The following is an 18,610-nucleotide window of genomic DNA, read 5'->3' on the forward strand; positions in this document are numbered from 1 at the left end:
CGTGCCCTGCCCTCACCCACCAACTCTCAACTCAGAACAGTGTCCAGCACTCTGGCCCAGGGCTAGTGCCAACTTGGCCATCTCTGGGTCATCCCTCACTCCTCCCTGGAGTGGAGGGGGGGAGGCTGCTCATAAGTGCCTACAATCACAGAGTTGCCCCAGCACTGTGGGAGAAGAAAGGATGCAATTGGTCTAGAGGGAACCCTTCCCAATTTCTAACAAATCAATGCCAACCACATTGTGGGCACTGAGAGGGGAAGGCTTGGCTCTACCCACTGCTCTTTTGAGGGCAGAGGGAATTAGCATTGGTAAAGTTTCTGTGTTTCCTTTCTCCAAGCCCAACTGGAGGGAGGACAAACTAGTACCCCAGCCCCAATTATGCTAGCCTTTGCTCCCCAAAATATACATGGTTCAGATATAGGTGTTTCAGTAGGCACCCCCATACCACAGACAAAAGGGCAGCAGAAGATCTTGGATACCCACAGGTAGAGCAAAAAGCCTGAAGCTAAGACCACGCTATGTCCACCAAGCTGGGCATGCACTGTCAGAAGCTGAACTGGAGGTCATGAGGGAGAAGCTTGCTCTCAGGGGTACCACAGGCTATGGTACCTTGCTACCCATCCCATTTGGGATTTCTGGCACCTCCCAGCTCTAAGGGAAGGCCCTCCCCATACGGGAGGCAGGAAACCAGTTTAGAGACTCTCTGGAGGCCAGCAAGGTAGCCCTGTTCTGTGAGGCAAGTGGGAAACCCAGAAGTCCTGGCCTCCAGCCCAGAGAGTGAATGAGAAAGATATCTCTGAAGAGAGGAAAGGAAACAGGCTCAAAAGGCGTGCACGTGCACACACACACACACACACACACACACGTACACACACACACACACACACCAGATATGACCCATAGGAAGGAAGGTTCCGGTGAGAAGGGCTGGATTGGAGCAGCCCTTCCTACTATGAACAGGAAGGAAGAGAGAAGAAGGTGAAGCCATGGGAATGGGGGAGACAGTCTAGCTCCCATCTGCAGCCCCAGGTGCCTCAGGTGTAGGATCCACTCCCGACCTCCAGGCCCCTAGTCCCTAGCTGTTCTAGCTGTTCTTTCCCCGGCTTCCTCTGGCTCCCCTTCCCTGGGATCAAGCCAGGAGTCAGCTAGCCCAAGGTGGTGTTCTCTCTCTCCTCTCTCGGGAGCCAGGGCATGCCAGGGGCTTCCCTCCGCCTGCCTGCTTGCCTGCTTTCAGTCACCACACATACCTCAGCTGTCCAATCCGATTAGGGCTCCTGCCCAGTGAGCCGGACAAGGAGGCCACTGGGCAGGGAAGAGACAGACAAGGACACAGACGGGGATGGGGAAAGGAAGGTGGAGAAGAGGATCCCGGCCTAAGCTGTGTGGCCTCTGGGGGGGAAAAAAGAGCCTGGTGCAAAGATAGATCCGTGCTGTCTGGCAAGCACCCTGGCGACAGGGCGAGACACTGGCTCTCAGGAAGTTCTGCATCCTCAGGCAATGGGCTCCTCTGTCCCCTGGACAGTGGTGGAAGGAAACTGAAGGCAGAGAGACTGACCCAGATTTAAAGAGGGTTCCTATCCTAGAACTCTGCAGTCCTAACTAGAGTTTACAGGGGTGGGGGGTTGTTCACTATCTCCTAGGCCTTTCACAGAAGGGTCACTGTCAGGTAAGCCTAGCCAGCTATGGACAGTTTTGTTTACAAACAAAGAAACTGCAGTTTAGCTGGAAGGAAGACCATACATGCAAATGGTTAAGAGTCTCCAGTTCAAGCCTTTGACTCCCAGTCTGTTGTTCACACCCGGGATCCCCACTTTCCCGTTCTGTATCAGGAGCAGAACTGAGTTTGGAATCCATTCCATTATAGACCCTCTCCTCCAAAGCCAACCCTCAAGGGGACCCTGGAAACGTGAGGGGGGGGGTATAGAGCACACAGCTAGTTTCCAGAAAGGTGCATGTCACCTACCCTCACGACATTCTGAAAACCACTCTGTGATGGGTCTGGGCCTTTTCTATCACCCCCACCCCCATTCAGCTACCCCCCACCAGACAAGATACACACATGGCCACTAGACAGTCAGACATCTGCCCTTCGTATAAGCCCACCAACCATCATGAGATGCCTCCGACCTCCAGCAAACAGGAGGGGAAAATCAGCCAGTGTAAAAGGCAGGTACCATCCAGCTTCCTCCCAGAGAGCCTGCAGGAGGGCAGAAGCTCGGGGACCTCCCAGCTCTAGAGTAACACCAGGAGCCTGGGGCTCTGTAAGCCAAGGCGTGCAGGGAGCTGGCGTGGCTGATAGGCCTTCCAGATCTGGTCCACACCCCCTTCCCCAGCCATCTGGACTGAGCCCGATCTGGCTTGGGCCTGGCTGGGATCTCTCTCTTTGGATGCACACGGGGAACCTTTATCCAAAATGTCTAGGTCTTCCAACCACGTGGTCTCCACACAGCAGGCACTCGAGGGAGGGGGCTTCTGCACTAGGTGCTGAGGTGTTGGCAGGAAGGAGAGTTCTAAGCTGGAAGGACTTTCCGTAGAGAACAAGGTCAGGAGAGCTCACCATTCTTCTACAAAGCCCGTGGGCACCCAAGTGTGTCCTGCACCTGGAAGGAGACCTGTGCTCCCCACATCGTGAGTGGGAGTGGAGGCAAAGTCCTGAGCTCCAGGCTGGGAAGCCACGAAGACGAAAAGCGAGGGAGCAATCCCTCCGGGAGAGTGGGGTCCTTTTCACGCCCCTCTCCACTTTTTCTGCCAAGCCATCACTTCCCATTCTCCGGTCTAGGTGAGGTGGGAGGTGGGGGGGGGGGGGTTGAAGCAATACTGCAAAGGAGGGTGCAAGGGCGTGGGGCCTGGGCAGACCTTCCCCCACTTTCCATTCTTAGCTAGAGAAAGGAGAATGCCTGGGGGGGGGGGTGCGAATTGCTAGGGATGAGCTCCGGGGGTCTGGGACTCAGAGCTTTCCAACGCCCCAGGGTTCCTAGGCTCCCACCTCCCTGGACTACAGTGAGCAATGGGGGAGGAGGCGTGGGGAAAGCCTGAACTGGCGAAGAGGGAAGCGGCCCGATCAGGAGCAGAGAGACTCTCCCGAAAGGAGGTCCGGGGAGAATTGGGAGGGGGTGTGTGCAGGATCCTACCTGCTCAGGTGTGTGCCGGCAGGGGGGCGATGGGGTTCCCAGGAGAACCGGGGAAGCCCTCTCAGCTCGATTCAGGATTCCCCCCTGCTTCTGGGTTAGGCTGCTGCAAGAGGCACGGTTCCCGTTGGGTCCTAAAGCCCACTCTCCAGCTAGTAGGCTCTCCCTGCCCTCTTACTACCCGCCCCCACTTGGTGAAAGGGTGCAGCACTAAGGACTGATGGAGGAAAACTAACCCACTGGAAGAAAGATGGGGGGTCTGAACCATGGGTGGGGCCAGGGCAGTATCGGATCTCAACACACACCACACCACAGACATTTCTTTCTTCCTCTCCTGGGCCTGTGGACTTGCCCTTGGGCCCTAGGGATGGAGTTGAGGACCTTATTCTCTCATGGGGCTATTTAGCTATCAGCTTTGGGAATGTGGGGGGTGTGTGTCCTTTTAGACGGACAGACAGACACCCGCTTCTGTCCTCTTTTTCAGGCTGTGTTGGTGTAGTCATTCGCTGTCTTATCCCTAAGTGTGTCAGAGACCCTCCTAGCAGAAAACCTTGGTCTTCAGCAAGAGTGCTGACGTCTTAGTGGTAGCTGGAGAGGAGATGGTGGGTCCCTGTTGGACGACAGTGCCTGCTACGGTGTACTAGGGAGGCTGTGGTGCTCATACATGGACAAGAGAGTCTGAGCAGGTGGGACAGGACAGGAGGGGCCGTCTTTTGATGCATCCAGTACCAGAGATGGCCATCAGCAGGGCATGCGTAAGACACAAAACCTAGAAGTCAACCAACGTCCTCGCACAACCCTCAACAGGGCCTTGAGTCTTTATTACCATAATGAACACCTTCAAGGGCTTTCCCTTTTATACTCTGGGGCGGGAGCCTCTCCCAAGACCAGAGATCAACTTCAAGGTCATTGACTTTGTTGTATAGGACAACCAGGTTTCTCAAAAGTTGCTCCTTCTCTGGTCACCCTGAAAGAAAAACTGGTGGGCATGGTGGGCCAGCGAGAGGTGGCCAAGGCAGGCGTCTGTAGGGTGCTGGACTGAGAACATTTTGCAAGGAGTGTTGCCTGGGTACTGCTTCCAACAGCAGAGGCGTGGTGGCGGGGGGGGGGGGGGGGGGGGGAGAATGTCATGGGGTGAAGGGCTAAGAGAAGATCAGGCATCTTGAGGGAAGGGAGAGAGCCCTGGCCTCTTCCTAGAAGGGCAGAGGGCAATAGCAGCGCCTCCAACCTCAGTCTTGCAGGAAGAACTGGAAGGAGCCAGACAGCGAGGATGGAAGCCCCAGGGTGGAGTCTCTGGGGTGAGCTCAGGTCAAGCCGCTCACCCTAATGTGCCTCAGTGCTCTCTCTCCCAGCTGTTAACCAGGACTCCGGATTCTTCCCAGGCTCTTAATGAGTGTTTACCAAAGGGCTTGGAGATCCTCAGATCTCAGCTGGGCCACCACTACAGTCTGAACCCTCGGAAGAGCAGAGGGTTATTTGGGGAGGGGAGGAACAGGGCAAGAGGGGAGCAGACGACTCCCAACTCGCTGAGGATGAAACCAGGCTCCCGGAGAAGCCCTGGCCCAGCTGCCACAGGATATCCTTGTACCCAGGAATGGAGGTCACCCTCCCCCTCCACCTAACCACCACCGAAGCCTGGCCTCCAGCTAGCTAGCAGTAGGCAGAACCCAGCCGGGCAGCTGGCCTTCATTAACTCCAGCTTTTTCACCCCCCACTGTGAACCCACAGCTTCTACAGGCCTAGGCTACAGGGGGGCTGCCCTAGCCTGACCTTGCAGCTGACACTGGGGTGGGGGGCACCGCAGCAAGGGCCAAGCTAACCAGCTGAAAAGAAAGTCGAGCGAGACTCCTTTTTTTTTTCCCACTGGGAGCAAGCAGAGAGGAAAGGAGTGTGGGGGTGAGAGGGTGGAGGTGGGGGAATTTAGGGCAAACAGCAAGCCGTGAAGTCAGCTGGATTGGGGCCCAGAAACCCCCACACCCTGAAGCCACGTCTTACTCTAGTTTTGCTTCTCAGCTAGAGTCTTGGCGAGGCCCCAAACTAGGGAAGGCCCTGGCTGCCCCTTCCCGCCTCCCTGCCCCCACCCTTATTAAATACACATTTTATCTCTCAGCATCTTCATTATCTTAACTGAAGGAGACAGGCAGTGGATGGCGGCAGAGAGAGAGAGCGCGTCGGGGAGGGGGGTGTGGGGAGCAGGCGCACCCTTGTTACAAAGTGCTGATGTAGCTCTTTCAGGCAGTGTGGGAAACAGAGGAGGGATCAAAGCGAAGGAGGCTGATTCAGAACTCAATTAGAAATTAAAAAAAAAAAAAAGGGAACCAACACGGGAGCCGGCTCTCCTGCCAGTCTTCAGCCTTTACCAGGCTCCTTGCACCCAATTAGCTTGTACCGGCTGTATCTGGACTGGTGAAGTTGGAATAAGGGAGCGAGGGCATGCTCCTGCCCTGTGCTTCTTCCTCGTGAAGGGGGCGCCGTCAGGAGGAAGCGGAGATAACTTCCCCCAGTAAGCTAGAAGTAGGACACCAAAGGTGGGTTCTTCCCCAGTCCCTTACCAACTAGAGACAGTTTTCTGGGTAACCTCAGGGGACCTTAGGTAACTTCTGGACTGAAACACCTCTTTCTAGCCTGTAGGCAAGCTCCAAACCGTAGCCTCCCTGAAGCGACAGAGATTGCCTGCGGCCAATTACTAGGACGTCTACCTGAAGGGCTGAGGTCTGGTCAACGACGCCCTAGGCCCGGCAATGAGGCCTTTTGCACCTGAGACCTCAGCACCAGCTTCACCTCCAGCTGAGAACTGTTCTAGACAAGGCAAAAAGGCAGTATCTTCTTGTATTGTTCACTGAATAGGAGTTAATGAATAGCCACCAGAGTTAGGGCTGGAGACTGATACAAATGTAAATAAAATCTTGCTCCGGGTTCAATCTCCTACACCACAAACAACAACAAAAAGTCACTTTGGCTCCCCCACCAACCTCTCTATAGGCAAGATATTTTTGTGTGAGTGTAGGCCAAAGGTCAGTTGTAGGTGTCTTTCCTCGGAGCTGCCAGATTTGTTTTTTTCACTACAGTGGCGGCTCTTACCTCGCCAGTCAGCCCCAGCCCCAGCCCGTCTGGGTCTCTGCAGGGCTGGAATACCAGTGTATGGATGCATGTTGGGGTGTCTTGGAGATTGATCTTGGGGCCTCATGTTTGCACAGTAAGCACGCTGCTCACCAAGCTACCTCCCTCTCCTGGGCTCTAGTCATTTTTTTTTTTTTTACAAAAATGGTTCATTAGTCCTTATTGTCTTTCTTTCCTACCGCCCTCTCACCCCTGCACTGAGGACTAAACCCAGGGCGTTAATAGTTTTATTGACTTCTCCAGGTCGGCCTTGAACTCACTCTGTAGTCCAGGCAAGCCTTGAACGTGTGATCCTCCTGCTTAACTGGGATCGCAGGCCTGTACCACCCGGTCTAGCTTATAGCTTGTCTTTAGAGGGTGCTTAATAAAAAAGCAGGGAGAACCGGGAAGTAGTTCAGTGGTAAAGTTTCTAGACTGGGGGTGGGGGCAAGGAGCGATGGGAAGGGAGGTGAGGAAAAGGCGCTGCCAAGGTTTCTGATTTCTGGGTAGCTAGCCTGGACCTCACACACTCTCGCAGTTAGCTAGCCACAGGCAAGTCTTCATTGAGCCAGAAATGTCAGTGGCAGTTTGGGGTTGAAATTCATACCAACTTTATTGGGTCTATGTTCTTTCCATGACAATACCCAACACTATGGAAGCTTAATCTGGTTCTTAAAAAAAAAAAAAAAAAAAAAAAGATGGGCCGGGATAGAGACACACACCCCACCATCTTCAAAAGGAAAAATGTAGGTCAGCATCTTTGCCACTACTCCATGTGGAGTGGCCTAAGATCCTGGCAAAACCTCGTAACCACAGGCCCGTCCCATCCTACTTAAAACTCCCACCACCTTCCCATAGTTCTCAGCCTCAGTGAGAAAACCCAGCAAGGAAAGGACTCTCTTCCTCTCTGCCCAGCCATCTGAATTACACTTAAGACTTCACTGACAAACATACATCAGCCTCTGCTCCCACAAGGGCAGCGGAAGCCAAGCAGGGACTCTAGCCTGCTTCACGCATCATTGGCAGAAGCAACCCCGTTCCAACTGCTGAGGTCTTAAGAGTGGCAATGACCTAGAAATTGATGGGGGGGGGGCGGCGCTGAAGGAAGCTAACAACAGTACCCAGAAAGCCCTATTTCCAAAAGGGAGGGGAGCACGAGAGAAAGCAGAGGTAGAGGGGAAGGAACTTGGCCCCTTTGAGTCTGCAAAGGCGAGCTTGGCTAGAAGCCAGGGAGGATACAGCACAGCCCCGCTGAGAGTCCAGTCATGTTCCTGACTCAAGCCCCTACAGTTAGAGGAAGGCGCCAAGCCTCAAATACAACGAGGTGGGGAGGCCGCTCCTCTTTGGGCAGGATCCTACTGTGGACACAGAACAGACAGCAGCTGCCCACAGTGTGGAAACAAACTGTAAAGCAGTCACGTCTCTTAAGGCTGCAGCATCCAATAAAATGTAATTTAAATCAAGCCTCACATCTGTTCCCAATCCCATTCAGACTCTGCTTTCCATCAGTCTCCGGACAATCTTTACAGTTGCGCCCGTTAACCCTTATAGTCCCAGACAGCCTCTCTACTTTGCACACTGCCCTGGAGGGGAGGAAGACTCCGGTGAAGCAGTGTGTGAGACATTCAAACTCCCACCTACAGACTCTGCCGCTGCACACACCAGCGGGCAGCATGCATTTCAGATTCAGGGAGCTAGCTGCCCTTCTCTCTCCATCCCATCCCACCTGCTGCAGGGCAGATCACTTTACGGTGGGCAGAATGAATGAAACTGTGGCCAACAGATCCTCTGTAGGCAGATCAAATTCCCAAACTCAAGGCCAGATCAGACAAGGAGGCAGCAGCCTCACTCAGCTCAGAGACTATTCCTATCACATGGTCTGTAGCCAACCACTCACTCGGGTAATATAGGAATAGCAATTTCCCCAAACAAGTCAAACGCCTGCCCCTTCCCTCCAAACTACCCACACCCCACCCCACTTTCAAAGCAGTGGTATAATGGTGCCCTCTGGTGTCCCTGTCACAAAGTGCCACTTAAAGCCACTGGAAATCAAACCCAGAAGTCTCGGTAACCATATGGATAAACTTATCTCAAGAGGCCGGGAATGTGTTCTGTGGAAAACCCAAGCCTGACCCGAAGCATGCCGAAACAATGGCTGCATCTGCGGGGAGACTGGCACAGGATGGGAAGGCATCGTCCTGTTTGTTTGTTCGAGACGGTGTTTCGTTATGTAGCTGTGGCTGTCCCGGAACTCACTCTGTTGTCCAGGCTGGCCTTGAACTTAGAGATCTACCTGCCTCTGCCTCCCGAGTGTTGGGTTTAAAGGAGTGTGCCACCACCATCCATCGAGAAGGTATTTTCATATTAACCTCTGAAAGCTGAAGCTCTCATGGACTGAGGCAACAAACACAGGCTCAGGACGCGGCTCAAAAGGTAAAGGCGCCCACCACCATGTTTGGTGGCCTGAGTTTAGTCCCTGGGATTCACCGGGTGGAAAGCAAGCAAGGATTCCTACAGTTGTCCCCAACATGAACACTGTCATACCCCTGCACCTGCAGAGAATGGGTATAAAAACACACATGCAGCCTGACAAATAAAACATGAAAATAAAATAAATATATCCACAATCTGTAGTTACATTCTCCTCCCCCATATTGCGTGGGCACACGGGAGAAACGCCCCCCCGAGTCCTTAAGAAGTCCAATGCAGCAGCACCTGTCCCGCGAAGGTAGTGACGCCAACGAGTCCTTTGACCAAAATGTCCTTCAGATTTCCACGTAGGCTCGTGTAGTTTTCTGGATCATTCCATTCCACTTTTAAACCTCAAAGTTCTTTACAAAATATATTGTTTGTATTTAGAAGTGAATATATACAAACCCTTCAACACAGGTTGGCATATCTGCAGATACTTGCAGGTATGGGAAAGGTACTGAATATTACTTTTAAAGGGGTCACTGGTTTCATTTTTAAGGTGTCTTACGTAGTCCAGGCCAGCTTCAATCTCACCACGTAGCAAAGGATGGCCTTGAACTCCTGATCCTTGTGCCTCTGTCTCCCACGTGCTGGGATCACAGGCATATACCACCACACCCAGCTACTCGGTCATTTTCATGGGTCAAAACAGTAAGAGCCAAAGATATTAGTGCTAACACTCATGAATTAACACACTAAAATGTACCGGTGCTGAGTACAAAAGGTCACAACAGTTTCCAAACGGCCCTCCTAACAAAGACTCCCAGGTCAGCCAAGGGCCGCCAGCTACAGGTGGGTAAGACGGGCACTCAGGGCAGTCCCTGGGCGAGGATGTTACCAACGAAAGCTTGGCCTTTCAGAACATGCTCTAGTTCTTTTTCTTCAATCTTCAGAGACACCTGGAAAGAGAAAGGGATTTTCTGTGAGGAAGAACATGAGACTCACACACACAATGCACGCCCACACACACTGTTACACTCCCTATCGTGTTCCGCTTTCCTCAGGCCGGCAAGTCAAACCCTGCTGTTTTCAATGGCCTAAATCACATCACACACACACACACACCCCTTCCCACACACACCCCTGAAACCCTAGCCAGCAGAGAAGCGAACGGTTCACTAGTCATTTCTAATCTTTCCTTTGGCAAAGGACACGCTCTCCAGAACAGGACAATCAAAAGCAGGGAGGGACACACCAGGCCGTTACTTGTACCTTGGTCAGGCGGCTCTCCTTATTCTTCTTCAATCCTAAGATGCCTCTGGACTCCAGGAGTCCTGAAAGGGACAAACACTCAGACTGGTCCACAGCTGCCACCTGCTGTTTGCGACACACGCTACTGTAGGCTTCGTATAACTGGGAGGAAACGAGGGAGAACAAGTGTCACTTAAAAGCTACATCCCATAACCTCATAGATTAAGTTAACTGTATACTCTACCGCCCCCGTGTTCAACAAAGCCTTGAACAGGCAATAGGCCTTCCACATCCCCTTCCTATACTTTGTTTTTTTTTGTTTTAAAGATTTACTTTTCTTTCCCGTGTCTTGCTGTGCGATGTATTTATGCATGGGCACTGTGCTCATGCCTGAAGTCTATGGAGAGCAGAAGATTGTCAGGACCCTGGGAACTAAAGTCACGGTTGTAAGCCACCAACCACATGGGTGCTGGGGACGAAACCTGGGTCCTCTGCAAGTGAGAAGCAACTGCTCTTGACTGCTGAGTCCTCTTTAATGTACAATGTAGGAGCAAGGCTCTGTGAGTTCAGAGGGACACAGAAATGAAGGGTTGCTTATACCCCTGCCAGGCGGGCGACCCTCCTCGCTCGGCCTCCCAAGTACTAGAATCACAGCTACTGAACCACTATATCTGGTTAATAGTCAATTCAATTTCTTAATTTTGTGGGGAGGGGAGACAAGGGTGGTGGTGAGGCAAGGTCTTCCTACAGATTCCCAGCTGTCCTGGAACTCTGTAGACCAGGCTGGCCTGGCGCCCACAGAGACCCGCCTGTGTCTGCCTCCCAGTTTCGGGATTACAGGGCGCTCTACCACTGCCTGGCCTTACCGTGTTTTTGAGGTCCGCCCAGAACTATGCAGAGCAGGCTGGCTCAAACCTGCAAAGATCCACATGCTTCTGCCTCCCAAGTGTAGTGACACCATAACCCTTATTCCGACAGATTAAAAACCCATTTTTAACCCCTGCTGCCTTCTGGAAAACACCTGCACTTGAACCTCAACTCCGCCTGCTGAGACCCCAGCTTACCTTCCCCAGAGTGACCTCTTTGAGTTTCAGCCGCCGGGTCAGGAGCAGCAGAGAACAAACCAAGATCTTCTGCTGGAGAGGGAGGGAATCGTGTGCCTTGTCTTGGCTCAGAGTCACCCGGTTCCCATCAACTTCCGAAATGACTTGGGATATGTGAGTAAGGCCGACGCGCTTGGGAACTGGCGCCTCAGAGGGTGACTGACCTGAAATGCAAGCAAGTCAAGCTTTATTCGGTCTCTAAAACTGTGTGTGCGGAGCCACGTAAGACTGGTGTTAGCGACAGGAAACCAAGGGCGGAAGGAGACTTGGAAAGCTGCCTTTCTCTCAGAAGAACCATGATCTATTTTGTCCTTTAGGGTACAGCTTGATGTTGAGAAAGACAGCCAATCCACCTCCTGATCGAGCAAGAGCCCGGCAGAAGCCGCCAAGCGAGGCTAACTGCCGCAGGCTGGCTGGGGACGAAGCTCGGGGCATAGCACTCGTCTCTGCAGACACCTGGTTTGGTCCTCAGCACAAACCCTGCAGCCAGGATGACTACCTGGTCTCTAAGGAAGGACAAGAAATAGCTGGAAAATGTATCTAATACGTGAGTCAAAGGAATGGGCAAGTACAGAGAGTAAAGTCAATCCCACTTCAGCCCCCGCGCCCCCATGGCTTCTCCAAATGAACTCCGAAGTTTGGTCACTCGCTCAAGCTCATCTGCAAGACAGCAACACGTGAAGAAATGTCACTGGATGGCCGACCAAGAGCTGGAGTCTGAGAACTGCGGGGAATCTGCTAGGGACTGCGGTTTTGCTGCTTGGAGACGCCTGACTGTGCAACAGGGGCGGGATTTGCTCGCTAACAACCTGGGCCCGCAGCTACCCGTCCCCCCCCCCCAAACCCACCTCTGCTCCTTTACCACAAGCAGGAAGCTGCAAAGGGCTAACAGAGAAAGCAGAGCTCACAGACCAGGTGACAGACAGTCCACAGCCCCTCCTCAAACAATCCCGACAGGACAGCTATCCATTTGTTGTCCTTGTTCCATGATTTAAGAGCACCTTTCTAAGTGGCCTATGTTGGCCTTGAGCTAGTAGTGATTCTGTGCTTCGGCCTCCGGAGCGCTGGAAGCGTAGGTATGGCCCCCCAGGCCTGGCATCTAGCTAATTTTGGTTTGCCTATCTTCAGTGCTGGGGAACCTAGTTATTTCTATGCATTAAAAAGTTCCTTTATGGGGCTGGAGAGATAGCTCAGCGGTTAAGAGCATTGCCTGCTCTTTCAAAGGTCCTGAGTTCAATTCCCAGCCACCACATGGTGGCTTGCAACCATCTGTAATGAGGTCTGGTGCCCTCTTCTGGCCTGCAGGCATATACACAGACAGAATATTGCATACAAAATAAGCAAATATTAAAAAAAAAGTTCCTTTATACAGAGAAACCTTGCTTGAAAAACAAAACAACAAAAAGTTTCTTATATTTAGCTGGTCACGTTCTCCATAGTTTCCTATATAGCTAGACCATTGAAACTAGACCCACAGATATCAGAAGTCAAGACAGGGATTGGGGAGTGCCATAATTTACACAGGAGCTTGAAGCTCTTTTAGCAGCGAGCACTAGTGATGCTCCCAGGTCCACCCACAAGGAAAGACTAATCTAAAGGGCCAAGACAGAGGAACTATCTAAGTCCACATATTAATTTGGGTTACTTCTGAAACTTCTTAATTTGTTTCTTTTAATAAATATTGACCAGTCCCAGAATGGCTAGATTGTTATACAGAGAAACTCTGTCTTGAAAAACCAAAATTAAGTAAATAAATAAAAATAAAGTAAACTCTGATGAAAATCTGCTAGTGAAGGAAACAGGGTTGAGGAAAAGGGGAATTCAACCTCATCTGTGACAGCCTTTGTTTTCCTATAACCACAGATCTGTCTTGGGCCCCTGTAGACGCCTCATGACACCCTGAGATGAACTCAAATCTGTGCATTTTATCATCTTACTTTCTTCCCTTTACCTACCAGGTACTAAGCATTACTTTCTCCTACATAGGAACCTAAAGGGCATTCAACGTAAGTACCCAGAAAGAAGGTGACTCAACCTTGTTACCTCGTTTTAATTCCGAGAGCCTCGGGAGAAACCTCACTACCTGAGCGCGTTATTTATGAACACTCCGGGGAGCTCATTTCCAGTAACACACATACTGATACTGGCAGGCGAGACTGAAAAAAAAAACCAGACGAAACTGCACTGTGCTCCCGCGTGTCTGTGTGTCGGCTGATTTCCCTTGTGTTTGTAGGTGGATTTAACTGTGTCTATTTATCTTTCCCCTTTCTCAGGAAACTAACTCTCCATCTACAAAGGGAGACAGGAAGCAGGTAAGCTACTCACCTCCAGACAGCGGTTTGAGGACTGTCTGGCTTTTGACATCGGACTCCACAATTTCAATAGCTCGCCTGTTAAAAAAACAAAACAAACAACTTTCTAGTCTTAGCCAAACCAAACACCACACCAAGTCACCGTGCCCCAAAGTAGGCACATTAACTAAAAAAAAACCACGTTTTTAAAAAATGAAGGTCCTTTCCAAGTTTGGTGCCCAGCACCCATACCAGGCAGCTCTCAACCTCCTATAACTCCAACTCTAGGGATCTGATGCCCTCTTCTGGCCTCCATGAGCACCATACACGGTACCGGGCACACATACATGAAGATAAAATGTAAATCAATCTTAGAGGCCAGGCTGGTCTACACAGTGAGTGAGTTCCAGATGAGCCAGTTCCCCAAGGGAGACCCTGCCTGAGAAAGAAAAATGAAGGCCCTTAAACAAACTGGGTTATGTTGCAGCTTTAGGAAGACTTGACTGTCTTTAAAATGAAAAGACCGGGGATTGAGAAACAACACTACTCATCTTCCTCCAACGGATGTCAAGTAGGTCATCGTGCACGAAGCCAGCAACATTTTAGATGAGGAACAAAGTCCTAGGGAGAGCGATAGGCAGTGTGGGGGTAGCCTAAGGGGAACTCAGAGCCTCCTACACAGCAGACCCAGAAGGGGAGTCCCCAGAGAGACACAGGACACACGTAGGCTAATCTTGCTGACCTACATGGCTATCACTCATAGCTGTAGTCTTGACTCAAGTACTTTGCTGACTGGGGGACTTTCACATTCCAGATCGTGCAATCTAGCAACAGGAAGGGCTTCCTCTCCCACTGCTCTCTCTAAAGTGTTTTGCCCACGGGAAGCCATAAGGCAGACCTGGATCTTCTGCACGGCAAGAGGAGGAAGCTGGACCAGCGGGTCAGCTCAGCAAGGATCATTTTAATGGAGCCAGTGCCCCTACTGGGAGGGAAGAACTTCCATCAGTCAGGACTGAGGCTTTCCCCAGCAGGAGGGGCGGGGGGATGGAAGAGAGAAAGAGGTCTAGGGTAGGACTTGGGGGACCACCAACTGGAGGGAGGAAGGGGTGCCCACAAAAGGAAAGGAAGAAGAAAGTCTAAAGGCAAAGATGGTTCAGGTCCATAAATAAACCTGCTTGAGCCCAGCGAATGGAAAAGCAAACTGGAGTCTTTTTAATACAAATGTAATTAACCAATCTATAATCACCACAGGGGGCGCCAGCAACATCTCATTTATTTCCCCCTCCGTAGGTAATGGACTGATAATGTTTCAGACATTAACACGGTGGAAACCCAGAGCTCCCCGCTGAGAAGCAAGTCCTCTTTTCTGAGCATAAAAAGTAGCAGAATGAAGCCTCGTAAGCAACATTCATTTGAGTTACATGAGACAACTGCCAGGATTTCTTCCTGGTTTTAATAAAAGCAGTCACCAGGACCATAATTCACCTGCAAACATCCAGCGCTTTCCGGATGTCTCCTGAGACAGCAGACACTTTGCGGGCACAGAACTGAATCGCGGCATTGTCCAGAACCTGGTCTCTTGACACCTTCACACGAGACAAGACACAGAAGACATCTCAGTCAGCCTTAGTAACATAGGCCCGTCCCTAATCCTAGCTACCTGGGAGACTAAGGCAGGAGGATCTACACTCAAGCGAGGCTGTCTCAGATAAATATATAATAAATATAAAACAGACACGGCTCAGCGTAGAGGCCTTGTGAATCCCAGTACCATCAACCAATAAAGAAACAATAAAATAAAAAGACAATTTGAACTCTGAGAGTTTCTCTTAGCAATTTAGGTTCAAAACATAAGTATTTCCACAAATTAAATCTAACTCTGGGACTGGAGGGAGGTGCACACTCAGGACTCTGAGCTTAACATTCAGTATAGACAGTTTCTCTGGGTAGCCCTGGCTGGCTTTGAACACATTGAACTGTCTGCCTCTGCTTTCCAAGTCCTGGGATTAAAGGTGCACACACCACCGTGCCAGGCTCATAGGCCCTACTTTTTTTTTTTAAATTATTTATTTATTATGTATACAATATTCTGTTTGTGTGTCTGCCTGCAGGTCAGAAGAGGGCGCCAGATCTCATTACAGATGGTTGTGAGCCACCATGTAGTTGCTGGGAATTGAACTCAGGACCTTTGGAAGAGCGAGCAGGCAATGCTCTTAACCTCTGAGCCATCTCTCCAGCCCCTCATAGGCCCTACTTTAAAAAAAATGTAACCCATTTATTTTTGTTTGGAGTGAGGGGGAGCAAAGTATGCGTACCACACTTGTGGAGGTCAGCGGACACCTTCCAGGACCCAGGTCTCTCCTCTCATCACGTGGGTCTCAGAGATGGAACTCAGTTCATTAGAACCAGCAACCAGTGACTACCTGCTGAGCTACCTCACTGATCCAGGCTCTCCTTTTTAAAGGCCATTAAGGAAGCCTGAGTTCTTTAATTCCTACTTTTATTTCAGCAGTGAAGCAGCCAATAAACGAAAGCACGCGTCGATATCCACATAAAAATGCTCTCAGTCATTACGGTCTACGGGAGGTTGACACACCATTAATAAAGCAATCAAACCGAAATATTTTAAAGCTATTGTTACCTTTCGATCGCAGAAGGTTATCCCTGCTACAGAATCTGGCGCAACGGCTGGCACTCACCTGACTGAGTCTCTCCTGCAAGATCGCAGCTATCTGGTTTCTGGTATAAGGTGGGAAGTTCAGTAGCTGTGGCTTACAGTTTTCTCTAGCTTCAAGTCTCGGCAGAATTCTGTCTGTGAGATCTAGGGTATTAGCAACACCTGAGAAGATAGGTAACAATCACCATCAGCAGACAAATCATCCTCATAGGAGATCAAACCCCTCTCAAAGATAAAACTCCCAGTCACAACCCAGTGTTCCAACTGCTGCTTCCACTTGCTCTTCCCCCACACTAAAGGTAAGATGGACTTACTAGGAAAGATACAGTGGTTAGGCAGGTATAGTGAGGCATGCTTATAGTCTTTTCTTTCCCCCACAAGACAGGGTTTCTCTGTGTAATAGCCCTGGATGTCCTGGAACTCCCTCTGAAGACCAGGCTGGCCTCGAACTCAGAGATCTGCCTGCCTCTGCCTCCCGAGTGCTGAGATTAATGTCCTGCGGGAGCACCTCCAGCCGCAACTGCACGTTTCTAGTCTTAACACGTGGAAGGGTGAGACAGGATGATCATGGGTTCAAGGCCACCCTGAGCTACAGACCTTGTCTCCAGGAAGAAAGGGGTGAAAAGAGGACAGGCAGGCAGATTTCTGTTGTATTTCAGACCAGCCAGGGCTCCAGTGAGACTGTGTCTCAAAAAGAAATCTGGGCTGGAGAGATGGCTCAGAGGTTAAGAGCACTGGCTGCTCTTCCAGAGGTCCTGAGTTCAATTCCCAGCAACCACATGATGGCTCACAACCATCTGTAATGAGATCTGGTGCCCTCTTCTGGCCTGCAGACATACATATAGGCAAAACACTGTATACATAATAAATAAATCTTAAACAAAGAAAAACAAGTGCCAGGCAGTACTGGCTCCTGCCTTTCATCCCAGCACGTGGGAGGCAGAAGCAGGCAGATCTCTATGAGTTCGAGGTCAGCATGGTCTACAGAGCGAGTTCCAGGACAGGCTCTAAAGCTACAGAGAAACCCTGTCTCGAACCCCGTCCCTGCCAAACAAAAACAAAAAGTCACCACCACCACAACCACCAAATTTATTGACTCAGGCATTGTGGTGCACTTATCCTCCCAAAAGCTGGGACCACAGGAATGCAATGTCATGTCTGGCTTCTTTGTCCTTTTTATTTAGACCTCATAAAATCAATCTGCCTTATATTAAAAAATTACTACCAGTCATTTTCTTATTTCAATAAGACAGAAAGCTGGCTTAAGTATAATGGGTGGGGCTGAAGGAATGGCTCAGCTGTTAAGAGCACTGGATTCTCCTACAGAGGACCCAGGTTCAACTCCCAGAAACCACACGTCAACTACATTTGTAACTCCAGTTTAGGGAACCGGATGCCCTCTTCTGGGCCCCCATGGGTATTGGGCATGTAGTAGAGCATGCAGGCAAATCACCCACACACATAAAACTAAAATAGCAGGTAAATAATCTGCATAGCGACTGGGGAGATAGCTCAGTGGACAAAGGATCTGCCACACAAGTGTGAGGAGCCGGCTTTAGCTCTGCAGAAGCTGTGTCAAAGCCAGGAAGGCAGGGTGGCCCGTCTGCAAGCCCAGCACTCGGGAGGCAGAGAAGAGATCCCAGGGGCAAGCTGGCTAGTCAGACAAACTGAATGAGCCAGCTTCAGGTTCAGCAAGAGACTGCCTCAGCAAATAAAAAACCCACAGCATTGGCTGCTCTTCCAGAGGTCCTGAGTTCAAATCCTAGCAACAATATGGTAGCTCACAGCCATCTCTAGTGGGCTCTGATGTTCTCTTCTGGCATGGAGAAGTACATGCAGAGAGAGCACCATATAAAACAGGAAAACAGGGCTGGAGAGATGCCTCAGAGGTTAAGAGCATTGCCTGCGCGCATTGCCTGCTCTTCCAGAGGTCCTGAGTTCGATTCCCGGCAGCCACGTGGTGGCTCACGGCCATCTGTGGTGGGGTCTGGTGCCCTCTTCTGGCCTGCAGGCACACGCGGACGGAATGTTGTATACATAATAAATGAATAAATATTTAAAAAAAAAATAAAATAAAAAAACAGAAAAACAAAACTTAACAGTGGGAGAGCGAGCAGGAGAGCACCGCATCTGACGTCAACCTCTGGCCTCTGCTCACACTCGTGTCCCCATACGCTACACACACTGAACACAGACACTGAACACACTTTAAACAATTAACAGACTTTCAAATCCACCACATGACAGTAACAACCCAGCACTAACCAATGAGCACCAATCGGGAATTGCTTAGCCACGGCCATTCAAATAGCGTGTATAAGACATCCTGCCCTTTGCTGTCCAGCTGATCCATCTCGTCCAACACCAACACGCTACATGCAAAGAGACACAATTAGTACCGGTCACACTTTCGGTTTTCCAGTGCTTGATCTGAGCTAAGCTTAGGTTAAAGTCATGAGCTCGCAGACCATAGCTCGACTGGGATGTCATCCCTGGCATCCCACATCATTAACAAGTATCTGATTGTTTTCAGAGAACTAGCTTAAAAATAGTTAAAATCTAAACTAAAAACAAAACAAAACAAAAACCAGTAAGCGTAAGGACCGTGAGTGTGGTTCAGTGATAAAGTACTTATCTAACACACATAGG

At 50.5% G+C, this 18,610-nt stretch overlaps 2 protein-coding genes across 6 annotated transcripts in view; both read right to left on the reverse strand.

The window, feature by feature from the left end:
• Positions 1 to 3,217, reverse strand: part of LOC121456676 (retinoic acid receptor alpha) — a 46,572-nt gene extending 43,355 nt beyond the window's left edge. Inside the window, exon 1 of the mRNA XM_041665055.1 lies at positions 3,132 to 3,217. The gene's annotated coding sequence lies outside the window, so the exon portion shown is untranslated. The remainder of the gene's footprint in view (positions 1 to 3,131) is intronic.
• A 5,677-nt stretch (positions 3,218 to 8,894) lies between these two features.
• The window catches only part of LOC121456274 (cell division control protein 6 homolog), a 28,702-nt gene continuing 18,986 nt past the window's right edge, over positions 8,895 to 18,610 (reverse strand). For 4 of the 5 annotated variants that reach the window (XM_041664299.1, XM_041664298.1, XM_041664300.1 and 1 more), the window contains exons 6-12: positions 18,227 to 18,333; positions 15,984 to 16,123; positions 14,770 to 14,870; positions 13,319 to 13,383; positions 10,955 to 11,157; positions 9,912 to 10,052; positions 8,895 to 9,598 (exon numbers count right to left, since the gene is read on the reverse strand). In XM_041664299.1, the coding sequence (XP_041520233.1) occupies positions 9,509 to 9,598; positions 9,912 to 10,052; positions 10,955 to 11,157; positions 13,319 to 13,383; positions 14,770 to 14,870; positions 15,984 to 16,123; positions 18,227 to 18,333 (847 nt within the window). In that variant the 3' untranslated portion in view covers positions 8,895 to 9,508. The remainder of the gene's footprint in view (positions 9,599 to 9,911; positions 10,053 to 10,954; positions 11,158 to 13,318; positions 13,384 to 14,769; positions 14,871 to 15,983; positions 16,124 to 18,226; positions 18,334 to 18,610) is intronic. The other variant, XM_041664301.1, reaches the window with a different exon arrangement.

This window comes from Microtus oregoni, unplaced genomic scaffold (assembly GCF_018167655.1).
Source record: "Microtus oregoni isolate MIOR12 unplaced genomic scaffold, Mior012 000015F_ref0000493, whole genome shotgun sequence".
NCBI lineage: Eukaryota > Metazoa > Chordata > Mammalia > Rodentia > Cricetidae > Microtus > Microtus oregoni.